This window comes from Podarcis liolepis (assembly GCF_965112155.1).
Source record: "Podarcis liolepis genome assembly, chromosome: 5".
Taxonomy (NCBI): domain Eukaryota; kingdom Metazoa; phylum Chordata; class Lepidosauria; order Squamata; family Lacertidae; genus Podarcis; species Podarcis liolepis.
Window position 1 is genome coordinate 83,611,055 of NC_139556.1, and position 24,847 is coordinate 83,635,901.

The 24,847-nt window shown below is 38.5% G+C and overlaps 1 protein-coding gene across 3 annotated transcripts in view; it reads left to right on the top strand.

The window, feature by feature from the left end:
• The window catches only part of SMC4 (structural maintenance of chromosomes 4), a 40,308-nt gene that overhangs the window by 9,832 nt on the left and 5,629 nt on the right, over positions 1 to 24,847 (top strand). For all 3 annotated transcript variants that reach the window (XM_083503841.1, XM_083503840.1, XM_083503842.1), the window contains exons 6-20: positions 6,575 to 6,739; positions 7,832 to 7,959; positions 9,646 to 9,786; positions 10,658 to 10,808; positions 12,949 to 13,113; positions 14,313 to 14,546; positions 15,752 to 15,937; positions 18,670 to 18,831; positions 19,887 to 20,112; positions 20,199 to 20,278; positions 20,836 to 20,988; positions 21,709 to 21,835; positions 22,300 to 22,489; positions 23,590 to 23,734; positions 24,437 to 24,610. In XM_083503841.1, the coding sequence (XP_083359967.1) occupies positions 6,575 to 6,739; positions 7,832 to 7,959; positions 9,646 to 9,786; positions 10,658 to 10,808; positions 12,949 to 13,113; positions 14,313 to 14,546; positions 15,752 to 15,937; positions 18,670 to 18,831; positions 19,887 to 20,112; positions 20,199 to 20,278; positions 20,836 to 20,988; positions 21,709 to 21,835; positions 22,300 to 22,489; positions 23,590 to 23,734; positions 24,437 to 24,610 (2,427 nt within the window). The remainder of the gene's footprint in view (positions 1 to 6,574; positions 6,740 to 7,831; positions 7,960 to 9,645; positions 9,787 to 10,657; positions 10,809 to 12,948; positions 13,114 to 14,312; positions 14,547 to 15,751; positions 15,938 to 18,669; positions 18,832 to 19,886; positions 20,113 to 20,198; positions 20,279 to 20,835; positions 20,989 to 21,708; positions 21,836 to 22,299; positions 22,490 to 23,589; positions 23,735 to 24,436; positions 24,611 to 24,847) is intronic.

The following is a 24,847-nucleotide window of genomic DNA, read 5'->3' on the forward strand; positions in this document are numbered from 1 at the left end:
AGAAAAAAGTTAAATGAAGGATTGTTTATTTAACTAATAACTTACCCTTTTCTCAAAAATTTGTGCCACACTGTAGTAGTAGTGTGTAACTAGAAGTTAGTGATGCACAATATACTAAAGAATTGGTTATTATTTTTTATTTTAAACTATTTTTTCCCCTCAGGGCCATTCTGTATACCTTCAAAGAAACTGAGCAACAACATTTACTTGCAGGTTAAATGGTACTAAATGGCAATGTGGCTCAGAAGGATGGGTTTATAGTCGAATAGTATTTGTCCATCTCATGCAAAACTAATTTTCATGTGTGGTTGGTAGGTAGAGACATAAAAAGGGGATGTTTTTAATGTGTTGGCCTATCAGGATGCTTAGCCCATTTGGACTCCACTTCAGGCAGCAAACTAAATTGGGCTGGCTCTACATGAACATTCATTGCAGATGACAGAACCCAAGAGAGTTCAAAGGAGGTCTCTGTTCCTGCAAGTGGGGTGGGTATCACTAACTTTACTTTCTAGCTAACTTGCTTTCCCAGCTGTGGTCTGATGCTCTAGAGCAGTGTTCCCCAACCTTGGGCCTCCAGCTGTTTTTGGACTACAACTCCCATCATCCCTCGCTAGCAAGACCAGTGGTCAAGGATGATGGGAATTGTAGTCCAAAAACAGCTGGAAGCCCAAGGTTGGGGAACACTGCTCTAGAGGACCCCATGGGACTTTTTTGTATGGGGCAGTAAAGGGCGGAGGCTGACCATGTTGCACAAGTGGTGAGCCACAGAAATGACTATGAATACCTGTTCTTAAACAAGCAGCGTAAGTTTAATGCACAAGATGACCCCTGTGGGTATGGCATCTGCTATGACTTGCTAGTCTTTGGCTACCAGTTTTGGACTCATAAGAAATTTTAGCTGGAATCCAGAGATCCCCATGCATAAGTGGAAAGGGCTTCCACTGGGAGAAGGATTGCCTATTCTACCATGTGCAGCTCTTCACTTAATGTTGAAGCTCACTGTTAACTGCCCCCTCCATGTTCAGCGGGTGTGAAGTATATCAGAGTTTAGGTGTGCCTGAAAAAAAATCTGCAAGCAATCCTTTGGATCCCAGCCAAAATATGTGAATGTAAAGATGTAATTATAGTTCTTGACCTCAGCAGCTAGTTGTTTTTTCTCATGGTTCTTACTTCACATAGAATAGCAGTTTTATACACAAACTGTTTGATACTGTGTCACATGATCTATATGGAGAGGGTTCTGGATTCTAGCTTATAGCTAACTTGGTTCCATTTACTTCAGTGAGTCTTGGATGCAACTGTCAGTTTTATTATAATTTTAGGTTTGTCTTATATTCATCTTTTCCCCCCCAGTTTATATAAAAAGATAAGTTATATTTTATTTGTCTACTATCCATGATACTTGAAGGAAAAATGTTGTTAGCAGTTAATCTGCAGCATCCTTGCTCAGCTAAAAATAATCAATTTTAAAATACGTAGTAAATTTTACAAATAATTTTAATAATATTTTGATTACATTTTAAATGCATTTTTTTCTTGAAAATCATCATAGGTTTGAAAACTTTGAAAATATTTTTAATTGTCTGTATTTTAATAGAAAGAACAACTTTACAGTTGCATGATTCAGCCAAATTCATCATTTTAATTCCCTGGTTCTTATAGTTAGTTAAACTTTCCCCCTTAGAAATCAGTGACACCTAAAAAATGCTTAACATTTAACTGGATGAGGCTCAAATGTATTTGCTAAACACCACCACACTATTTTATAAGTTTAGCTTCAATGTATAACTTATACCAGTTATTTGTAGTATTACTCTGCTATGATTTTTTGGGGGGGAAATGCCATTATTCTTGCTTTAAAATCACACAAGTTCCTAAATCTGCACATCACAAATTGAATTTACTTTGTACACAATGCAGCTTTTAACAACAACCGAATTTCTTAAAACTGGTAAAAGATAAAACTCTGAAGTATGTCAGGGTGTACTCAGATCAATTTCCAAAATATTGCATGTTTATGGTATAATTTAAAAGTAGAGGATTTTTGGTTTTGCATGTGGTCAGTTTTTAAATTTTGTATGATGTATGCTAACATCTATTACTGAAACCAAACAAAACTTATGAAAAATCTGCCACAGTTGAATAATTGCAGCAACAACAAAAACTTGAGTTTTCCTGACAATTATTTGTAGCTTGTATGCCTGATTTTAAAAAATTACACAAGCAGTAAAATATTGTTCCTATCGACTATTACACTTTCATTTATTTTTTGAACATATAGTACAGAGACTGTAATGGATAGCTCTTACAAGTCTATCAACAGATCTCTTAATCATTTATGTGGGATAGTGGTTGCTTTCATTGTTTCCTTCTCAAAATTACTATAAAGGCATATTGGAGCTTGTGCAGTTTAAGCATAGTCAAGTCATACTAACATGCTTTATTTCAATGAAAGTATTGAGCACTTTCTTAAGTCTCTCCCAGTGAAAGCAAATATATTTTTAACGGTGCAATTCTATACATGGCTACTCAAAAGCAAGTCCTACTTAATTCAGTTGAGGCTTATTCTGAGGCAACTGGGTATAGGTTTGCAGCCTAAAATACTGCACTGTGGAGTGTCTACACATTTTAAAATATATTGTAACTGGTGTTAGTATTTTTATTGTATCTGTAAGTTTCTTTGAATCATTTGAGTAGAGTGACTAATAAAATAGCAAAAATAATGATTTTAAAACAACCTGTTTGATTTGCATTTCATAGAACATAATATCCAGAATGTTAAAAAACAGTATTCAGTAATATTTCAGTAAAACTTATTTGGTGTGTATTGGTTACCCAGAGAAGCGTTTTGCTGTTGAATCTGAGGGTTGTGTCATGGTTCCCCCCTCCCTTTCTTTCTGTATTTTAAAAATAGTGAAAGTGAGTATTAAGGATTTCTTTGCGCTCTCTCTCTCTCTCTCTCTGGGCATACACATACACCAAATCAAAATAAAATATAGAAGTTGAATAAAATTCATGCAAAAATACAGTCGTGTATGGTTTATTAAATTATTCTTTAGTCATTGTTTCCTTTTTTAATAAAACATAACTTTATTTTAAAAAAGCTAGAAGTAGTATCCATATTAGTAAAATCCATTGTGTAAATGGTAGCTCTTTATTTTAATGATTATATCAATCTTTGAGGTGATGATAACAGTGTTATGCATGCAGTAATTTGTTTTATAATGCAAAAATGCAAATAGCTTTGCCAGCTGAAATCAACAAGTCCCTGTCAGAAGAGTAGTGAAAAAAGGCTATTTAACACTTAATGAAATATTAAAATAATGTCAGGTGAAAGTCCCCAGTGTGGATAATTTTTATGAGGGTTTTCTTTTTGCACTTCTAATATAACATATCTAAAGTCCATACTGATTTCTTTATATAATAATTAAAATACTGATTTTCAGCTAAGTTGGGTCCACATTTATGTATTGCATAAATAATAGTGTATTTATTATTTTAGAAAATTGTACATCATATGTTTTAATAAATAAATTACTGTTTGTGTATGACGAGCTGCACTGAGAGAGTGGCTGGAAATGAATTGCATACGTAAGTGTATTTTATTTTAAAATCTGGATTTTTTCTTTGTCTATACTTTGTATTCAAGTGCCCAGAATTTTATTTTAAAAAGTGCTGGATTCAGTGTCTTTCAATTTCTATGAGTTGGATATAAAATTTGTTGTTTGGTATTAGCTAATGCTCATGGTTTCAGTAGAGAACAGGTTGTAGAGCTCAGGTAGTTTTGTCGTTTCCCAGGTGGACTCTTAATTCTGATGAGTTATTAGATGATTTTTCCTGAAGCTTAGTGCCTCAGTTCAACCCCACAATAATAAACGTAAGTGTGCTGTTGGGCTATATTTAGAATACTTTTCCTTTTTAAAAAGGTGGTTATTCTACCATTTTTATTTTTATATAAGAGAACCTCTGTTTGATACAAGCTCAATATATTGTAAGTGTAGTTCATATGTTCATGCTATGTTCAGATGGTCTTTTTAAAAAAATAAAGCTCCGAGTTCAAAACTCTATGTTACAATGAATTTTAAAAACTAAAAGACTTTATCCACCCATCCTTGGCATGTGAATGAAGCTGATGGAGAAATGATGTCCATTGCTATTTTGCTGTTCTCTGAGGATTCTGAACTACAGTTCCTAGATGGGTTGACTGATTTTCAGTACTAAAAGGTTATAGAACAGAATCTTCTCTCCTGGAATTTTACTAGCCTTTGGACAGACTAAAATATGCAACTTGGTTCAACTTGCACTTCACTTCCTTTTTCTTTCTTTTTTGTCCCACTTTCGTTGCATATGCCCAGTTTCATTGCTGAAATTACTTACCCAATTATTTTTTAACTAACCATTGTAATAGTTACTAATTCTAGTCTAACATCAGACTGAACTAGAGTAATATCAAATTGCAAACTGTTACTGTTGTGTAAGGAGTGGCTGTTATGTGTGGCCTGACCAGTCATGATAAAGGTTTAGCATGGCCTTAGGCATTAAACAGTTTGCCCACTTTATCTTTGTTAGCCAGATATTTTCAGGCTTCCATCTTCAAACAATCAAACAATTCAAATGACTGGAAGGAAAATATATTTATTTGGGTTAATAGTAATATAGGCTCAACAGCAAGCACAAGAGCCAGAAGTCATTATTTTGTGGTACATAAGAAAGGTGAAAAGTTCATAACTGAACAAAAACTACAAAGATGTCCCAACAGTTGGCACATCTCTCCTGCCAAGCTGTTAAAGACAAGACAGTAGGAGATTGGCTGTGAGACACTCACTCTCAGAATCTGTTGTGCATAACATGCATGCTTCAACTAGGCAGGTGCATCTGATCCCACCCAGAAAGGGATGGTGACAAGACCACCTTCTTTCTCCAGATCCAGCGCTCCTCCTGTTCAGCCCACACCCTCTTATTGGTTGAAGTCTTTCCCCTTGACATGAGGTTCTGCACTCCACATTAGGAGAGGGGGTTGGCAGATATGCTTTCTTCTGTCTGACATCTAGAAAGAGAAGGAAAGGACCTCTTTCCCTTAATCCTTATGGGCCCCTTTCCAGTCCCCATTTGCTGCAGCTTCCTCCTCTTGAGTCTGGGGCTGCCTATTCATGCCAGGAGCCAAGGGGCCCATGACAGATAACTGGCTCAGGTTCTAAAGTAGTTGGCGTTATTTTATGTATATAATCAATCAATATGCAATCTTTCCTTAAACCTTATATTATCAAAAACTTACTTGGCGTGAGTCTTCCTGTTTGGTGCCTATCACTGAAAAATACATACCTTGTTGACATTGCCCTCCATAACCTAAATGTAATTGCAGTAATTCAGATTATTACTGCCTTTTTTAAAAGGCAGATTATAAACTGTTGCATAATATTTTACGGATATTATATGTACTTGATAATAATATTTTCTTAACACGTAGATAGTCGTGAATATAGGTGTGCATGCTCAGCGTTTCCTTCATGTTGGCAAGATATTATGGTTTCCAAGAGTGATTAAATATTTGTATTAAAGAAAACACTCTTTCTGATCCATAGGCTAGACAATAAAGTCTATTCTCCAAAGCCATAGATCGAACTTATTTATTTATTTATTTATTTATTTATTTATTTATTTCTCACCACCTTTGTACTAATTTGACCTGCAGTAGTCCATTGTGAGCCTGTCTTTGAGAGATGTGTACAGGTACGGGTCTTAACATTACCACCCCTGTGTGGGGTACTGGTTACACAAATTGGCTGTATTTGCATGCAAAGCTGAAACGTGGTTTAGTGCTGTGTAGACAAGCCTAAGCAAAGAGTCCCAGTTATTCCCCTCTCCAAACTTCTCACATGGGCCGGAGAAAAGGCTAAATTTCATTTTTTGTGAATCTTGCCTTATAATTTATGTTTGAAGTAGGGGTTCAGTTTATGAACAAGTCAGTTTCATAACACACAACATTATAAAATTAACCAGTTTGCTTTGAACCGTTACCCCTGGTTTACACATAATGGTAAGTCCTGATTTTTCTTTAAAGTGAAACTAAATTCTGTCAAAGGCCTCAGCCATAGGAGTACATGTGAAAGCTAAATGTTTTGGTCCACTTTGTTAAAGCTCAGCTGTGCAGTCTACTTCACTTCTAGTGTTTTGTGCAAATGAGGGGCAAATGGAAAGGCCTGGTCAGTTGTCCACCCTTGTAGAAGAAATTCAGTTTATGTGAAATCTAAAACAGTTGTATGGGTTGCCTCCTCATAATTTATTATACCTCTGTTATGGTACTGTAATTGTAGGTATATATTGTTTGCTGCCTGAGGCGCCTGTGTGTGGGATAAAAATAAATAGGGATCTTGGCCTGCAGGGATAAAAATCACATATGCTTCAGTGAAAATGCCATTAACTCAGAGTTTTGTGAATTTTCCCTATTTAAGATCTCAAATTACAAACATTAATTGTACGCATTCCTTATTGTTGTCACACTTGTAGCTAGGAGCAGCTACATTTGTGGTTTTGAATAGAGGTCTTACAAAATTGTTGCCAAATCATCTTTTAGGGGGAAGTTGAACAAATAGCGATGATGAAACCTAAAGGGCAGAATGTACATGATGAAGGCATGCTTGAATATTTAGAAGACATAATAGGATCAGAACGATTAAAAGAGCCCATTCAAATATTATGTCGAAAAGTTGAAATATTAAATGAACAGAGGGGTGAGAAGGTAAGACTTTGGATTACTAATTGTTGTTTTTAAAGTATAGAATAAAATATGTATTGTGTGGAGTGCTGCTCTTCAGGATTCCATCCATTCCATTTTATTCCCCTCTTCAGCTCTTACTCACCAGCATTCAGTATTCTGTGGCCACTGAATGTGCTCAGTCCTCATTAGGCTGTGTTTCTTTGTGGGAAGAATGAGAGACACAATTCAAGCTACATTAAAATTCTGGATTGCCCATTGATTCCTATAGCCTAGTCAGTCTTCCATCCTTGGGGTCATTTAAAAATACAGCTTTTCCTACAGTGGAGGAAAGTGTCCTTGCATGAGCCTTCTTGCATGAGAAAGGACCAATTCTAGTCCTGACTGTGTCCTAGAGTCTGTGTTGGCAGAGCACTGTCAGTTTTTTCTTGGGACATACCTATCTATTCCCTGTTTTCTCCCCCTCCCCTTTGGGGTATTGAGTCAGGAAAGGCCGCACAAATGACTTCTCAGTGTGAACCCAATAAGTGGCCAGTTGAGACAATGACATGGTTCTAAGTTTTTTTTTTATATATCTAGGTGTGTCTTCCCAGATACTCCACTTCACTCCTCCTTACCTCTAGTTTCCCGTTTGTGCATTTTAAAGTTGGATTTCTAGGGCCACTGAGCATGTTTGATTGTCATGGGGCTTTTGGGAGAGTTGGGTGTTTACTCTAAATATATTGTGTACTTTTGCAAACCTTGTTAAGGTTCCTCTCAAATCTCCTAACACCCACCCTCTTGTATGTGGTTGGTACTGCTTCCACTATGTAAGCAATAATGCTTTCTCTGAGGATTTGAATTAATATATATAGGATAGTATTTAGCATTATCTTTTTGATAAGCCTTTGCAAGTTTCAGGATTACATTTTGCATATACTGTGGGAGGGAGGGAACTGATATTTCCTGGACCAGAGTGAGCTGGGTGATTGCAGTAGAAAAACACAATTCCTGTCATTCTACTGGTTTGTGCCCATAGTGTGTTATGTGCTGTAAAGCTCTCTTCTTTCCTGTTTCATATAAAGTGTTTTATGGTGTGCATATCCGAGCATTAAACCAACCATTATTTATGTCTAGTTGAACAGAGTTAAAATGGTGGAAAAAGAGAAAGATGCCTTGGAAGGAGAACGGAACAAAGCACTTGAATTTCTTTCTTTGGAAAACAAAATGTTCAGAGAAAAGAATAAGATTTGTCAGTACTACATGTAAGTAGCATCATTTGATATGATTTAATGTGTGTTCTTTACACCCTCTAATTAGATCAGAGGGAAGTTGAAGATTTGGGCTAGTTGTGCTGCTGTTTCTCCACAGCAGGGGTAGTCAACCTTTTTATACCTACTGCCCACTAATGCATCTTTCTTGATGGTAAAATTTCCTTACCGCCCACCAGTGCTCAATGGAAGGAGGATTCAGCTTGTGCCGTAGAACCCCCTACCGCCCACCTAGAATCCTGAAACGCCCACTAGTGGGCGGTAGGGACCAGGTTGACAACCCCTGCTCTACATCATAGTAAATACAATGTGTTGGCTCTAAAGGTAGTTGCATTTAGTCCCCACTGAAATAAGTGGAACATAACTGTACCTAACTTACTCTTGATTTAACACATTGCTTTTAGATTCAAGTGGTATGCTGCTACTTCTCTTAAATACATTTTACTTGAGGGGAATAGTATGGCATAGACATCCCAAAGTGATTTATTTACTGGGGACATGACATGAAAGATTTAAAATGTATGTTGCCAGGTCATCTCTTCAGCGAATTAATTTAGAAGGATTGGTGGTAGTTGTTACTTTGGAGAACTGGGGTGAGGCTTTTATTATTTAATTAAAATGTATATTTGAATACCTTTAGCAGTGAAAACCTGTGCATGACAGTGTTGTGGCACTGCTAATGCCAGAGCAGCTGAAGCACAAACAAGTTGGGTGGAATACTGACTTTGCTCCATCTTCCTCTTAAATACCTATTCTACCACTTTTTGGCTAGCACTTGGGTGTGATGGGTTTTCATTCAAGGCTCTATCTAGGTCTCACAAGTTCTATCATTTAGTCTGGAATTTCTTTGTAGAAAACTCTTGCACTACCTGGGAGCTTTCCACAATATGAGTAGCCACTGTATTGTGGGCAAAATACTCTTTTAAAGATTCACCTTGACTAACTTCAGTTGCTCTAAATTTTGGGGAAATAAATCCTCCTCCTTAATATTGCTAATTTTTTGGTTGATAAATGCAAATGGGTGATGCGGTGCTTGCCTAGCAAACCTTTTGCTGTCATGAGTCCTGTGAATGTCCTGGAGTGGTTGGTCAGTTCTAGTTAGAACTAGAGGACCCTGGGGAGGGTCCTAGCAGAACGATGGAGGTGGAATTAGGACCCCAAGAAATGTCTGATCCTGGGGAGGTATTCTGCAGCTTGTGTGGTGGAGATCTGCATCAAGGGGAATGACCAAGCGAGTTGTTGGAGGAGTGGCCCACCCCAACTACATCAACACCCTCTGCTCTGCCAGCACAAACAAACTGTGCAGAGCCAACCCACTCAGGTGCAGAGGGAGTGTCACTTGTTGCATCAGTGTCTTAGCTCATGCTTCGCCATGTAGTTAACTTCTACTGTACTCGCTGATTTCTGTACCCTGTAACTTTCTTTATGTATGATTTGATCTAAAAAATAAAGCCTTTGGCAGAAGTGGAGTTGTGCGTTGAAGTTCTTCATCCAACATGGAGGGCCAAGACAAAATCTGCCTTGGAAGGGATTTTCAATGGGTGAAGAGGACAAAGAAGTTGCTGTCTGTGCTGGCACAGTGTTGGATCTCTCCCAACTATTTTAGTATCTTTTTATTATGATGGGAACAATTGTCTGCATTATCAGACGTGTGAAACCTTTCTTTTTCTTTTTTTAAAGTTATGAGTTGCAGAAGCAGATAACTGGACTGGAGACCCAGAAAGAAGAAATACATGAAGATACTAAAGAAGTTAATGAGAAAAGCAGTAAACTGTCAGATGAAAAGAAAGATAAGAATAAAGCTCTGAAAGAAATTGAAAAGTAAACATTATTAATTCTATTACTTTGCAGGCGTTAACAATATTTGAAAGATGACTCATTTTGCTGTTAAAGCAGTGGTGCATTTTGTGCAATGAGCATGACACTTTGCTTCCTTTGTTGTTGTCATCCATCTGTCTCGGGAGACAGTGGAGTGTACCTCCAGGAGTGAAGTCAGACCACTGAGGTGACCTCCCCAAGGCACAAGCCTGGGAAGTGTGTATGGAGGTTGTGGGCTGCCCAGACGACAAGATCCCCCTCGGCAATATGTTGGCACCAGCTTGGCTGCAGCAGTTGCCAGAAGGAGACGTACAAGGCACCATCCAACTGTCTTAGGGAGTCCACTCTGGATTTGTGTATAGTTTACTTCTTAGCCTTTTCTTCCCCCAAAGTATATCCCACAAGGCAGCAGAGGTTTACGATTAGTTTTCTCTCTCCTTGATGAGTTACCTTCCCAGGTTGACAAGCCCCATCTGCCCTTCATTTCCCTCTCTACACCACGTGCAGAAACCGCCCTTTTGACCACTGGACCCAATATTGGTCTTGTCTGCCCAATCTGCCAGAGTCTGTGTTTGAATGCAGGGAATGTCCCTAACTCACTAAGGATTTGAGATCCATCAGCTACCCTTGCCTGGTTTAGCCAGCCAGTAAAACTGCTACCTGGGGGTGGGGCTGCTGTTGTATTCTGACAGCTTCTAGGAGCCAAATGTGAATGCTGAGTGCAGTGCAGTGTGTGTGTGTGTGTGTGTGTGTGTGTGCGTACGTACGTACGTACACACTTTGTAAAAGTTTTTTTTAAAAAAAACTAGCTTAGTTTGGTCATACCGTCTTTAACTGATTGAAAAGGTAATTGGTATGTTTCCCCTTTTTCTAGAAAACTCAATAAAATCACAGCATTCATAGAAGAAAATAAAAATACATTTAAGCAGCTCGATTTGGAGGATGTTCAAGTAAGGGAAAAACTAAAACATGCAAAAAGCAAGTCAAAAAAACTAGAGAAGCAGCTTCAGAAGGATAAAGAAAAGGTACACATGTAAACTTCATTCTGATATGTTTAGGCAAAATACTATTGAAAATTGACTTCAAAAGGTCAGTGTTTGCTTCATTATGCTATCTATCTGAAAGCATTTTCTCAATGTGCTATTAAAAATTTAAGAATAAAATCTGGAGCCCAAGTCTAAAATATTTTATACTCTGAAGTAAGACTTTTATATTTCAGTGGGATGCTTCCTAGTAGAAGAGGCCCGGTGGAGTGCAGCAGCAGCAACCTTTCTGCAGTGGAATTACTGCTGCTTACTGGGAGGGGTGCAGCAGGGAGATTGGGGGTGCACAAAGCACACTGGTGGGAGTGCTGGATTGACTCCACCAGTTCATTCACACAGCTCCAACAGCAACTGCACTGCCAAGTGAGGTAGCACAGTGCCAAGTGAGGTAGTGCGGCAGCCGCTTTCCCTCGTGTCCTCCAGCCAGCCCCAGAGCATGAACTCTATATTTTGGTCTGGATTGGAGAGAGAATTGGGATAGGGGGAGCTGGAGAGCAGTGGAAAATAGGCATTGAGAGAGTGTTCCTCACTTTACACAATTTCACTTATGGGCACAGGGCCCTGGAATGTAACCCTTGTGTAAGTGGAGGGATTCCTGTATAATCTCCTGTGCAATAAAATCATTTTTAACTTTCTTTATTGAAAAGTTTATATCTGCCTTGCTTGTATATAACACCCAAAACAGATTAAACATGAAACCCATTTAACAACCATTATCGTAGAACAGAAAGTTGACAGGTGCACATTACCAATCCAAAAATGACACACCTTGTCATCTAGCCAACTATAATGTCTGCCTAACCAATAAGGTCTTAAGGCAAAAACAAAATAAAACAACACACTAAAGGAGGGGGGGAGGAAGAACAGCCAGGTGGATCTCCTAGGATGAGGAATTCCACAATCTGCGTTGCCTCTATAAGGAAGCCACTTTCCCACATTCTTTGCCTCATGGCAGGGTGATACTGGCCAGTTATTCCAGAATGGCTGTGCCTACCCAATGCAGTTTTCTTCATATGGGGTCAGTGTGCCCCCACATTTTTGAACCACAGCAGCTTACGGTGATTGCTACCTCTGTAGCCTGTACTTTTCTACTTAGACAGGCATATTTAGCAATAGACATGGTCTACCACATAAGTGCAGGTGCTTTGCAAAAGGTTATACAATTCTGGCAGCTCTCTTGTTGGTATCTGACTAATGTGTTCTGCCAGCACAAGGATTTTTGCATGTGTAACGGAACTTTCCTTCCCTGCCCCCTTAAATCTGTTCCAGGGGTTCCACGAAGCCTCCAGAGCAGATTTGGGGGATGGTGAAGGGTGTGTGCAGGAAGGGGGGTGGAGATCCTTCACACAAGCAGAAATTATTGTGCAGATGTAATGTGTTAGTTGGATAACTCCCAAAGTAGCTGAAATTGGTCTCTAGTGAACCAGTTATTGGTAAGTGATCTTTTCCTGAGTAAGAAAGGAAATGAATTCGTCATGAGCAAATGTGTCAAGGAAAAAATTGCAAAAGAGGCTTTAGTGTGTATCTTATTGCCTGAATATTCCTGAAAAATAATAGGATACTTTTCATGTTACACCTTCATCTTGTTATTGTCAATCTAAATTTATAAAGTGTAACAAATATATTTAACTGGTGCTACTACAAGGTGCTATGTAATACCTATTCTGCATTTGTAAAAACCCAATTGTTCAGTGTGGCAGCACCTATACTTTGAAACTCGCTGCCTATAGATATCAAGTAGACACCTTCACTGTATTTTTGGTGCCTGATAATAACATAATTGTTTAGACAAGCCTACCCAGATACTTAGAAATGCTGATACGAATTTTAATCTGTTATACTATTTTAACTCCTGTAGCTCTTATCTGTTTTAATATGTTGTGATTCCCCCCCTGATTTTATAGTTTTATCTTTTTGTAAACAGCTTTGAGTTTTTATGATCAAGCAGTGTATAAATTTTATGAAATAAATAAATATGAAATAATTCTTCTAAGCCCCCTGTGCTATGAACAATTGTGCTTAATAGATCTGCCAGTGAAGTGCAGTTTGTTTGGTGAAACTGGTTTCCCAGTTGGAGAGACTGTTCCCCTAGTTGAAAAAAATAACATTACCTTTTTCATAGGTTGAAGACTTGAGAAGTGTTCCTGCCCGCAGTGAATCTGCTATTGGTGAAGCAACAGCTAAGAGAGAGGTTCTAGAAAAAGAAAAGAAAAGGGTAGAGGAAAAACTAAAAGAAGTTATGGACAGTCTTAAGCAGGAAACTCAAGGATTGCAGAATGAAAAAGAGGTTTGTACACTTGATGCATTCAGCTATCTCCCCTGGAGTCTAGAAGCAAATCAGCATAATTAACCAAGTAATAGGCTCTCTTTATCTCTTCTCGGTCAGAACAGAAGTTAAAGTATATTGCAGAATAAACTAAGCAACCAGCCGAGTAGCAATTACTTTCCTGCAAGCAGCTGACACCTGCTTACACTTGTGGCATTGTCATTGCACTGTACTAAACATCCTGGAAATACATATGAGCATTATTACTGTCTTATAGCATTTCCCCTTTTGAAGGCCAGTGTTTCTTACTAAGGACATTCATTGGCTGCACTATGCTAAGTGGATTCAACACTGCTTTTATCTCTTGCTTAACTAATACGGAGCATATGAGGTTGATTTTCGCTTTCCTGTATTAACACCAGAATACAAAGGAAAATGGCAGTTGACATAATCTGGCTGGCTCTCTGGTTGGTTTTTCAGATAACCAGATCTGCTTGTGTGTCTTTGTGCATAATGCTATTTTTATTCTCCAGTAAGGGAACTGTAGTGCTTGTTAGCAAAAGGAAGAACAGTATTGATTATGGGTGAGCAAAGCAAAGGCTGCATGACAATTTATTTGAATGGCTGGATTAAATCCCTTGCTACGTATCTATAAACTGAAACTATCTGAGTTAATCTGTGTCGTTTATGCAGTGTATTTTATATTTTGCATTTTTGTCAAAGTGGTTTACAGTTTAAAATAATGCCTTCCAATCTAGACCAGGTGCAAAAGGGATGAAACAATGAGGTGTGAGTGAAAAAGAAAGCAAATTCTGATATAGACTTTCAGACTGTTATCCAAAATGCCTATTGGAGGAGATGGTTTTGGGATGAAAGGAGCCAAACAGTCCCAGCTAAACTAATGGAGAGGGCTTCTTACCGTATTTTTCGCTCCATAGGGCGCACTGGACCATGGGGCGCACCTAGTTTTTAGGGGAGGGAATAAAGAAAAGAAAAATTATTTTCCCCCCCCCCCAGCCCCAAAGAACAAAGAAGACAATCAGCATTTCACTGAAGATGATTGGGGGGAGGTCGCTGGCTTATCTCTACTTTTCAGGAGTGGCATTGCAGCTGAGAAAAACTATTCTGGGAGAATTGCCAGGATCTGTGCATTACCACTTGAATTGTGAGCAAAGGTTTTGGTTTTTTTAATACGACCTTTACAAATTTCATTTTCATAGGACAAAGAAAAAGAACTCATGGAATTCAGCAAAACGGTTAATGAAGCACGTTCAAATTTGGAGGTGGCACAGTCAGAACTTGATCTCTACCTTAGTCACCATAATACTGCAGTATCTCAGTTTAAAGCAGCAGAAGAAGCTCTTCAGACTGCTTCAGGAACACTTAAAGAAAGGTTAGCCACTATCAAAGAACTGGAGTCAAAACTGCCTCAAGCTGAGCATGATCTAAAGAAGGTTAGACGTTACTGAAGATTTATTTATATTCCTGAAATGCTTAACTTCTAATTGCAATTTAAGTGTTACTACTTTCCCCAGAAATGTTTGGTGTTAAGACTGTCAGAACTATTACTATCAAGAGTGTTAAAACCTGTAAAGACACCCCGCATAGTTCCTCTACAATTACTTTCTTAGATGGTGTCTCCGCCCCCACCCCCCCTTCTGCTGTTGTTCCTCTAGGAAGGAAACAAGCCAGAGGGTAGTTTTGCATTCTGTGCAAACCAGCACACATGGTTTGTTAGGGGAAAACAAACTACAAGTACTGTTTCACACGTAACATGAAGCCAGCTTCTGGCTTATTCCTCCACCCCAATGCAGTAACAACACAAGTGAAGGAATTGGGGACTGTTGAGCAGCATGCATCAATACACTGCTCGTTAACATTAAACTAGTTTGATAGAGTGGAGTCAAGGACACTCATTGAATAGGATAACTTCTCCCACTAGGCTGGATAGGCAGTTCATAGGTTCCATCTTGAGGGCCTGCACCCAAGTTATAATTCACTCACATTCTCCATTTAATTCTGTCCCTTAAGATATGGCCTCAGTTAAATGCCTTTTACATGGACATTAATCCTAGAGTCTGAGTAGGGTTTAGATGGTCATCTCTCAGTGCAATTTCTACAGTGGGTGTTAATACGTTGGGATGTCACCAGTTTTTTCTTCAAATAAAACATTTTTTGTAAAAAATCTCTTTGAGGACCTGAAAGGTCCTATTCAGTTTCTTCATCTAACTACAAAATCCTTGTATGCTGTTGACACATCCTTTGTATCCACTTCCCAAGGTGGTATGTGATGCAAACAGGAAGATACGGAGGTGGAAAAGAGTTGCTATTGAACTGTTAAAATATTCATACAGGCCAAAAACGTGGAAACAGATACTGAGTGTGAAAAAGTTTTATTTAATGATATATTTCATGATCTAGCTGAATAAGGGAACTTCTGCACCAGGACATCTAGAAGTGATAATTATGGTGTCATCTCCTAGACATTAAAAGTTCAAATGCGCCTGTTAACCCAGAAAGTCTGGGAACCCCAGCTTAGTTCCTCTATAGTGGAGTTTGTTACTAGAGGAATACTATTTCTTTAGAAAATCTCAATTCTGTAAAGAACTACTTCTGGAATTTTCAAAAACAAAATAATTTAATGCCTTTTTCGTTTAAGAAAGAGAATGATCTTAATAAACTTGTAAAAGATGAAGCAAACATCAAGAATTATGTTCAAGATCTGCGTCAGAAAGTAGAAGAAGCAAGAAGCTCATTGGCAATAAATAAAAGTCGAGGAAGAGTTCTTGAAGTTTTACTTCAACAGATGAAGTCTGGGAAAATCCCTGGAATTTATGGAAGACTAGTAAGTTCTTGTTTTTCTGGCCATTTCTGTATTTTTCTTTTTCCCATTGCCAGTGAAAGGTCAGATTGGGTAATGTCTCCACTTTGTGGTTGAAGGTAGGAATAGAATTAGAGGGAAGTAGGCAGCTCCCATAATTTAGTTTGCATTCTGCCTTGCTTGAAGTAGTCACATCATTCTCAAGCTCCCATTCTTCTCAGGCCAGCTTTAGTTGTGCGTTTTATTGTATTTCTCATTCACCTGTTGCAGCATATGTGTTGTTCACAGACATCCCCTCTTCCCTTTAGTACAGCTTAGCAATTTGTCTCCTTCAGGTGTTTTATTGCATGGTGTTCTTCTAATGGAATTGTATGGTGTTCTAATGGGATCAATTTCTGGATAGCAAAAGTTAGGGACATTCTCTTCCTCCAGGAAGATCTTTGTAAACACTCTCAAAAGAAACATACGTAGCAATTAATATCTTCTATCCCTTTTTAGTTGGCCTCATCTACAATTTCATATCTGTCGCTGAAACATTTCCTTCATAGAGCTATGCTGAAATGCAGAGCTGTACAGTGGTACCTTGGTTCTCAAACGCTGAAAACCTGGAAGTGTTCCGGTTTTCAAACGTTTTTTGGAAGCTGAACATCAGATGTGGCTGTCGGCTATTGTTTCCAGGGCGCCTGAAGCAATCAGAAGCTGCGCCTTGGTTTTTGAACATTTCAGAAGTCAAATGGACTTCCGGAATGGGTTAAGTTTGGTGCTTTTGTTTTTGCTATTTATTTTGTGTTTTTGTTTTTGAGGCTTTTTCGGTTGATTTGTTTTTGTGACTGTGTGGAACCCAGTTCAGCTATTGATTGATTGATTGATTGTGTGACTGTGGAAATGGATAAAAGCCCCCATCCAAACAATGACTATCATCAGCGCAGGTAAGGGAAAAAAGTAATTTTAATTTTTATCGTCTACAATACTGTCTTATTTATTTTATAGTACAGTACATTGATTATTGCTTTCATTTTATGGCCCAGTGGTCTCGTTGGATAGTAAAATTCATGTTAAATTGCTGTTTTAGAGATTGTTTTTAAAAGTCTGGAACAGATGAATTCGTTTTACATTGCTTTCTATGGTAAAGCATGCCTTGGTTTTGGAACGGACTTCCGGAATGGATTAAGTTTGAGAACCAAGGTACCACTGTACAGGGTTTTCTCAGCTCTCCAGAGACCGCCTTTGAATCATTTATGACAGTGCCCCTAAAAGTGTTTAAAATCTATTTCCAAGTAGCTATCACCTCTTCCTGCAGGGTATCAGAGCTGAATGCTTTCTCCAGTCTCCACTGTAAAACATTTGTGTGTTTTTCATAAGGATAGGGTAGTGTTGAGGGCAGACCCAGCTTTCATGCCGAGTCCTATCAAGGTTCAATAGACAACAATAATTAGTTGTTGCAACCAGCTGTCCAGATCCTTGCCACCCTTTGGAGCAGGCCTAGCACTCTTTAGCTGCCTGAAGGGCCATGAAGGTTTACATAAATAAGACCAAAGTTTTCTGGCAGTTTGTCATTCCACCAAGCTTCTCTTAGATCTATAGTTAGGGAAGTAGGAGTTTTTTCTCTTCAGTCACCTTATATATGAATAATGTATGGCCTGTTTGAGCTTGGTGAATATGCAGACTTAATTATGGGAAGTACCTGCTTCCCCCAAGATCTGTTTCTGCTTTGGGCTACAAGGTTTACCCAACCTGATCTTGCACTGGCAATGTAAAGCTAACCTTCAGATAGATACACAGTGGTACTTCTTCTCTTTATCTGAGTAGGCTAACTTGGTTAGTGAGAATATTTAGCAGGGGAAGTTGTCGTACTTGGTAAACCCAAGGCGCTGAGGCAGCTTTTGAGAGGACTGCATGCACAATCATCTCTCCAAGACAAAAGTTGATTTCCAAATTAAAGTAAAGGTTACTCAGCCTCTCTGAGTCTTCAAGGAAACATGCAAAAATACTGGCAGCAGCATTGTCCAGCATCTCTGGATGTAACCAAGCTACCTTTTTTCTGCATTCACCTACATTACAATATTGGCCCGAATATAAGCCACACCTGCAAATAAGCTGCACCTTTAAAATGTTAGAGGGGTTTTTTCCTCTGGTGGCAGATGACAGAAACTATGACACCACCAGACCGGTGTAAAACCAAACAAATAAAGGTTTTATTACAAAACAACAAAGCTTGTGGGTGTTTTTCCTTGCAGGCAAAGTTCAAACTGCAACTTTTCCTCCTTTTGTAGTCATGACCAGCTGTACCCAATCTGCCCAAAGCTCACAGAAACAGTTCTTAAAGGTACAAACATCTTTACTGTTTCTTTGCAGAATGACTCCCAACATAAAATTCATTCATAATAGGTTCAAAGTGCCCTGTGAAACAATTATGCATTCTGCCCAAGTGTAGCTACTTTAAGAAGAGATTAGCCAGAACAGTATGCAAATTTGAGCCACTGCCTTTTGAGAAACTACCCCACCACATTTGTTCTGAGCCATCATTTCTTAGTTAACATCTTTTCCCCCATAGCTTTCAGGAGAGAGTTCTGCTTAAATTCTACCCTAAATCATGGGAGCATTGTGAAAGGACATTAAAACAACAACGTGAGAAGTTCTTTTATGTTAAGGGATGAGATCCATTAAAACCAATGGGACTTACATGCAGTTATGCTTAGGACTGGATGTCTGGTACTCATATTACTAACCTAAGTGCTTTCCTTTCTTGCTACTAGGGTGACTTGGGAGCCATAGATGAGAAGTATGATGTTGCAATTTCATCATCATGTGGAGCATTAGATCACATTGTAGTCGACACCATGGATACCGCTCAAGAATGTGTTAAATTTTTGAAGAAGGAAAACATTGGAGTGGCAACATTTATAGGGCTTGACAAGGTTTGTAATACCTTTTTTTTAATAGATAACTTTTAAGTTGAATAAGTCGAAGTTGCATATAGATTTGTTTTTACATTACTATGTTCAGCTGGTTTTTACAGTGTCATTTTTTAGATTTTAAAATTGCTTATAAATAGTAAAACTGTTTTATATATGATGGGCACAAATACTGTAAGGTATATTTGTATAGATAGTGTCTTCTTACAGCCTGTTAAAATAGTCTTACTAGTGACAGCTCATGTTTGTAATAAGCATCACAAAGTCTCAGTTTTTAATATAAGAGTAAATACATACTAGGAGTTACCGTATTTTTCACCCTATTGGACGCACTTTTTCCCCTCCAAAAATGAAGGGGAAATGTGTGTGTGTCCTGTGGGGCGAATGCAGGCTTTCGTTGAAGCTTGGAGAGCGAGAGGGGTCGGTGCGCACAGACCCCCCCCCTCTCTCTCCAGGCTTCAGGAAGCTCTGCGCAACCCTCGGGAGACCGGCGCGACTTCGCGGCGGTCTCCCAAGGGTTGCGCAGAGCTGCCTGCATTCTGAAGCCTGGGGCGCGCTGAAGAGCGCGCCCGGGCTGCACGCAGCTCTCCACAAGTCTGGGGAGACTGGTGCGACTTCCCGCCGGGCTCCCTAGGCTTGCAGATAGCAGGCTGTTCTTGGGGCTGGGGTCGGGGGAAGCTTGGGCTTCCCCCGCGCCTGGGGGGAAATCATTTTTTTCCCTTTATTTCCCCCCCCCCAAAAAAAACCCCACTAGGTGCGTCCTATGGGGCGGTGCATCCTATGGGGCGAAACATACTGTATATATCTGCATGACATAGATTTACGTAAGGGGAAAATGGTGCTTCAGGTTCAAACACGTATTAGAGAGTAAATCCTATGGAGTTCAGGGAGCTTTATTTGAATAAGCCTGTATATGATAGCACTGTTGTCATAAAGTATTTGAAAACAATTAAAATATGAACAAAGATCTATGAAAGTAAATTAAAGAGGTATATCAAGGACCTGTGCAGTTCTTGATGGTTAGTTTACTGGTTTTGTGGTGATTTTAATCCTTCCAGATGACAGTATGGGAGAAAAGCATGGGAAAAATCCAGACTCCTGAAAACATTCCTCGTTTGTTTGATATGGTAAAAGTTAAAGATGAGAAGGTTCGCAATGCTTTTTATTTTGCATTACGTGACACTTTGGTAGCTAATAACCTGGACCAGGCTACAAGGGTTGCGTTCCAGAAAAACAAGAGATGGAGAGTTGTAACTTTACAAGGACAAATCATAGAACAATCAGGTATTAATTTTTTTTTTAAGTTGTGGTTAAAGTTTTATTTGAATGGGAAATAAACAATTGCTAATTTGTTCTTGGTCCTTCCATAGGTACAATGACTGGTGGTGGAGGGAAAGTAATGAAGGGTAGAATGGGGTCCTCTGTTGTAGTTGAAACATCAGAAGATGAGGTTAGTATGCTTTCTCTAACACCTGAATTCCTAATGAGGAGTGGGGAGAATCTTTTACTGGTTACCTGCCAAGTGAAATCAGTGGGACAGAAAATACCTATCTTGTGCCAGGGTGGCTGTGGTCAGGGGCACAATCTGTGGATATGATGGGGAATGAAGGAACTTTTCAATCTGGCAGATCGAATGTCACTCATGGAATGCCCTATTTTGGCCCCTGTGACCTCTGGGACTGGTGTTCTTGCTTGGTAGCAGAGATGCTATAATAACACCCCCAGCCAACCTTTAGCAGGGGCTGTGTTGGTTCTGAAAGCTCTTTCTTTTCTTATATTAAGCCTAGACATATAAACACTGAAATATATTTTGATGAATTGGGGGCTTTTTTTGGTCTGATATTGAGAACAGTTGGCTCTCCAGATGTTGAAACACAACCCTCTCATCATTCACTAGCTGAGGCTGTTGACAGTCCAATAACATCTGGAGGGGCACAGGTTCCCCATCCCTGGTTTATTTGCATGTTATATACATTACTTTTTTTACATTTTATAACTTGCCCCTAGGTAAATAAAATGGAATCTCAGCTGCAAAAGGATCTCCAAAAAGCAACACAGTTTCAGGAACAAAAAGTGCAACTTGAAGAAGCAATATCAAAATTGCACCAGAGCATTAGAGAAATGAGGAACACATTAGGAAAGTACAGTGCAAACATTCAGGTAATCATAAGTTTGGCTAAAGATACCTTACTGCTTTTTTCCTTAGCTCTGGATACACCAGTCATGTCTTCTGATGGAGATTATCCTTTAAATATACTATCTTATATGAAGGATTTCAGGTATTTTAAAACTTGTTCAAAGCACAGGCAGTAGGAAAGTGGGCTGTTTAGCTTTGACTGTTGATACTTGTTCCTGCATTGTATGGAAGAATCTTAAGAGCAGTAATTTTGAAAAGAGTGTTTGAGCCAGAGAGAATGTTAACCCCCCCCCAACAGATTTTAGAAAAGGCAGGCCAGACAAACTAGTTTAAGATAGGGAAGGGTAATTGTCTCCAAAAAGAAAAGGCAAAAGGCAAGTGGTACACCCTATTAAAATGTTCTTAAAAACTTATAATGCACCTAATGTTTTCTGGTTAGCCTGTGGGCAGCAATTATCTTGGGGGTCTTTCGCCTATATTCTGAGCCAGCACAGGCTATCATCTAAGAGTTATTTGTTAAGGTCTGTCTCCCAAGTCCAAGGTTAGGATCTTTCTTGGAGTTAGTCCTTCAGCTTAAAAACCCTCCTGAAATAATTATGTTAGTTGGTGTGGGCTGTTATAGCTATTTTTATGTATGCAAATGTTTTATATATGTTTTTATTGTGTTGTAAATCACTGCTAGATGCCTCATAGGAATAGTGTCACAAATGAAATTAATAGTAATTAATAATTGTGTTCTTTAGAGTTTGTCAGAGCAAGAGGCTCACTTAAAAATCCAGATTAAAGAACTTGAAAGAAATGTAATTGCTGCAGCTCCAGACAAAATCAAGCAGAAAGAAATGGAGAGAAAATGTCATTGTTTCAAAGAAGGTATGTCAACATTGCAGTAAATTATAATTGAGGGTGAATCATAATTGATGTGTTTTAGGGGTCACCCACTTTTTTGGCCCATGGGCATATTTGGGGGTGGGACCTGTACACACAGATCCAGCTTTTAGTCTGCTCACTATATAAAACTTCACTTTTCTGAACCTACCTCTCTGTGCCTCTCACTCCTATCTCCTAGAAATCAAATAAGAGAGTCAATAATTTGGAGTCTATTGTATATCTACAAAGCAAATAATTTAACAAATGCTGTTTAGGAAATTACAATTGAAGTAATGCACACACTGTATTATAGCTAAGTAAATGCGGATATACATTTATTTTGCACAATAATAAATCTTGTAAACATATAAACATTTGAACACGTAGTTTGCTCATACCATACTGTTTATATATTTAGCACTAGAAGTATTCATCAAGTTCTTTTTTTGTCTTTTTTTGTCTTACAGATTATGACAAAGTTGCTGCAAAGGCTGGTAAATTGGAAACAGAAATAAAGAGATTGCATAATCTCATAATTGACATAAATAATAATAAGCTTAAAGGTCATCAAGACAATCTTGATAAGATAAACAAGGAAATAGATCAATGTTCTTCTGCTATTACTAAAGCTCAGGTGGCAATCAAGACAGCAGATAGGTATGGAAATGATTTTATATCCTTTGGAACCAACATAAAAAAATAAACAGGACACTCATTTCATTACAGTGTTTAAAGAAAACAAGCAGCAAAATTATCAAGTAATGGATTTGCAACATAGTAGCTGGTTATTTTTAAAATAAAGGTTCCTATTCTTAAAATGTTAGTTTGTGTGCTAATAGATTCTGTGCTTGTGTTGTGTACACAGTGGTACCTCAGGTTACAGACGCTTCAGGTTACAGACTACGCTAACCCAGAAATAGTACCTCGGGTTAAGAACTTTGCTTCAGGATGAGAACAGAAATTGTTCTCTGGCAGCAGCGGGAGGCCCCAATAGCTAAAGTGGTACCTCAGGTTAAGAACAGTTTCAGGTTAAGAACGGACCTCCAGAATGAATTAAGTTCTTAACCTGAGGTCCCATTATATTTAGCCACTGAAATAGTGTGTCAGGAAATCCATGGACAATGGGGTAGGAAATAGGTATCACAGGAAATGATAAAAAAGTGGGAAAACGTAGGTGAGTAGTCTCCAGAAATTGCATATAGTCGGAGCAACTTTGGAACCAGCCCCACCTGACCACCCCTACTTTTCTGAAGCAGGCACACTCAGCAGGCCTGGCACCCCACGCAAGGCAGCGAGCTTTTAAGTTCTCTGCCTTGCTTACCAGGCTTTGAGAAGCTCTTTCCCAGAGCCTGATAAGCAAGTCTGAGAGCTGTAAAGCTCTGCCATGAGAACGCTATGCAGAAAGAGCTTTTAAGACCTTCCATGTGTTCAGTTTGTGCAATTTCAGCTGACCAGCTGCCAAGCACGTAACGCTGCAATTGCACAAGTTAAATGCACAGAAGTTGCAAGTTAGTTATATTTCCAGTCCTTTCGCTCTATAGAAATTTAAAATCTGTGGTGTGTGTTTTTCATAATGAAAACAGATTTTCGAAATGGAAATGTTACATCCCTTTGAATAATTAAAGATGGCCATCATATCACAGTCTTCTAATGTCAATATTTTGTTTTATATTCCATTTTTAAATTTGATTTCTACTCAAGGTTTTAATGTCAGTAGAGGCTTCTTACCTACTTTATTATTGTATTGTATTTGATAGAAACCTGAATAAATCAGAAGATGCTGTTCTCCACACTGAGAAGGAAATTGAAGAGAATAAAAAAGCCCTCCAAGACTTAACAGAACAGCTGAATACACTAGAAGAAAAAGCTGCTAAAGTTATGAATGACAGCAAAGAAGCTGAAGTATGTATGATACTAACTTGATTTCTTTAAATAGGGTGTATTTTAAAAGATGCAGAACAGTGTATTAACACTAAAAATGTATATGATGTACAAGTAGAGTTTTAATGCATGTGGTAATAAAATCCACTACAAGTCTTCAACACCAGCAAAAATTGTATTTAAGAGAAAATATGATTCAATTGCTCAATTTATTTATATCATTTTAAAGGTACGCTCATATTGCACAAAAATGAGGCGCTGTTCACGCCAGAGAATTTACTATTAACACTTAAAATCATTACTCTTCCTGTTCCAGGTAATAATTCTATATGCATCACTTCGGAGTAGAAAAATGTGTGTTTGTAAGGGGTGTGTACAAAAAAGCTGACTTTTCCCTCATTCTCCAGGCATTAGTGTACTACCAGCCCTTTGCATCTCAGAGGTGGTGAGAAAAGCTGGTGTTCCACATGTCACTGAGTTGATGCTCCTCAACACAAGCCTCCCCTTTGTTAATACCTGCTGCCACTATGCTAAAACATTCCCTGCAGCATTTGACCTTCCAAACAGTTATGTTGCACCATTATTTTGATGATGGGTATTACCTGTGTTTTTTCACATTTTAAAGAGACATTAGCATCTAGAACAAATTGGAGCTCTAGAAATGTAAACCTTTCCGGTAACTGAATAATAAAAAATAAACTTCCACCTATGATCTTTACTTAGGAGTCTTTGCCAGAGATTCAAGCGGAACACCATTCTGTGCTTCAGAAAATTAAAGCTATCCAAGATGAAGAGCATTTGCTTCAAAAAGAGGCTCTTAATATTAGGCTTAAAATTGAACAGCTAGACAGTCATATTGCAGAGCATCAATCAAAGATTAAATATTGGCAAAAAGAGGTAAACACTTTATAATACCTTACTATTTTAAGAAAAACTATAATATGTTTTGGGGGGAAACTTTTTTTTACTGCTTTCCCCAATCCTGTCATATAGCAGGATTGGGTTCTTTGTTTTTTGTTTTTTAATATTGCATGTTATCTATCATACAGCAAACTACCAAGATCCTGAAAAAGCTATAAAAGTCACAGACTATGCCTCATTGGAGAGTATACTATTTTCATATCCCCCCCAGTC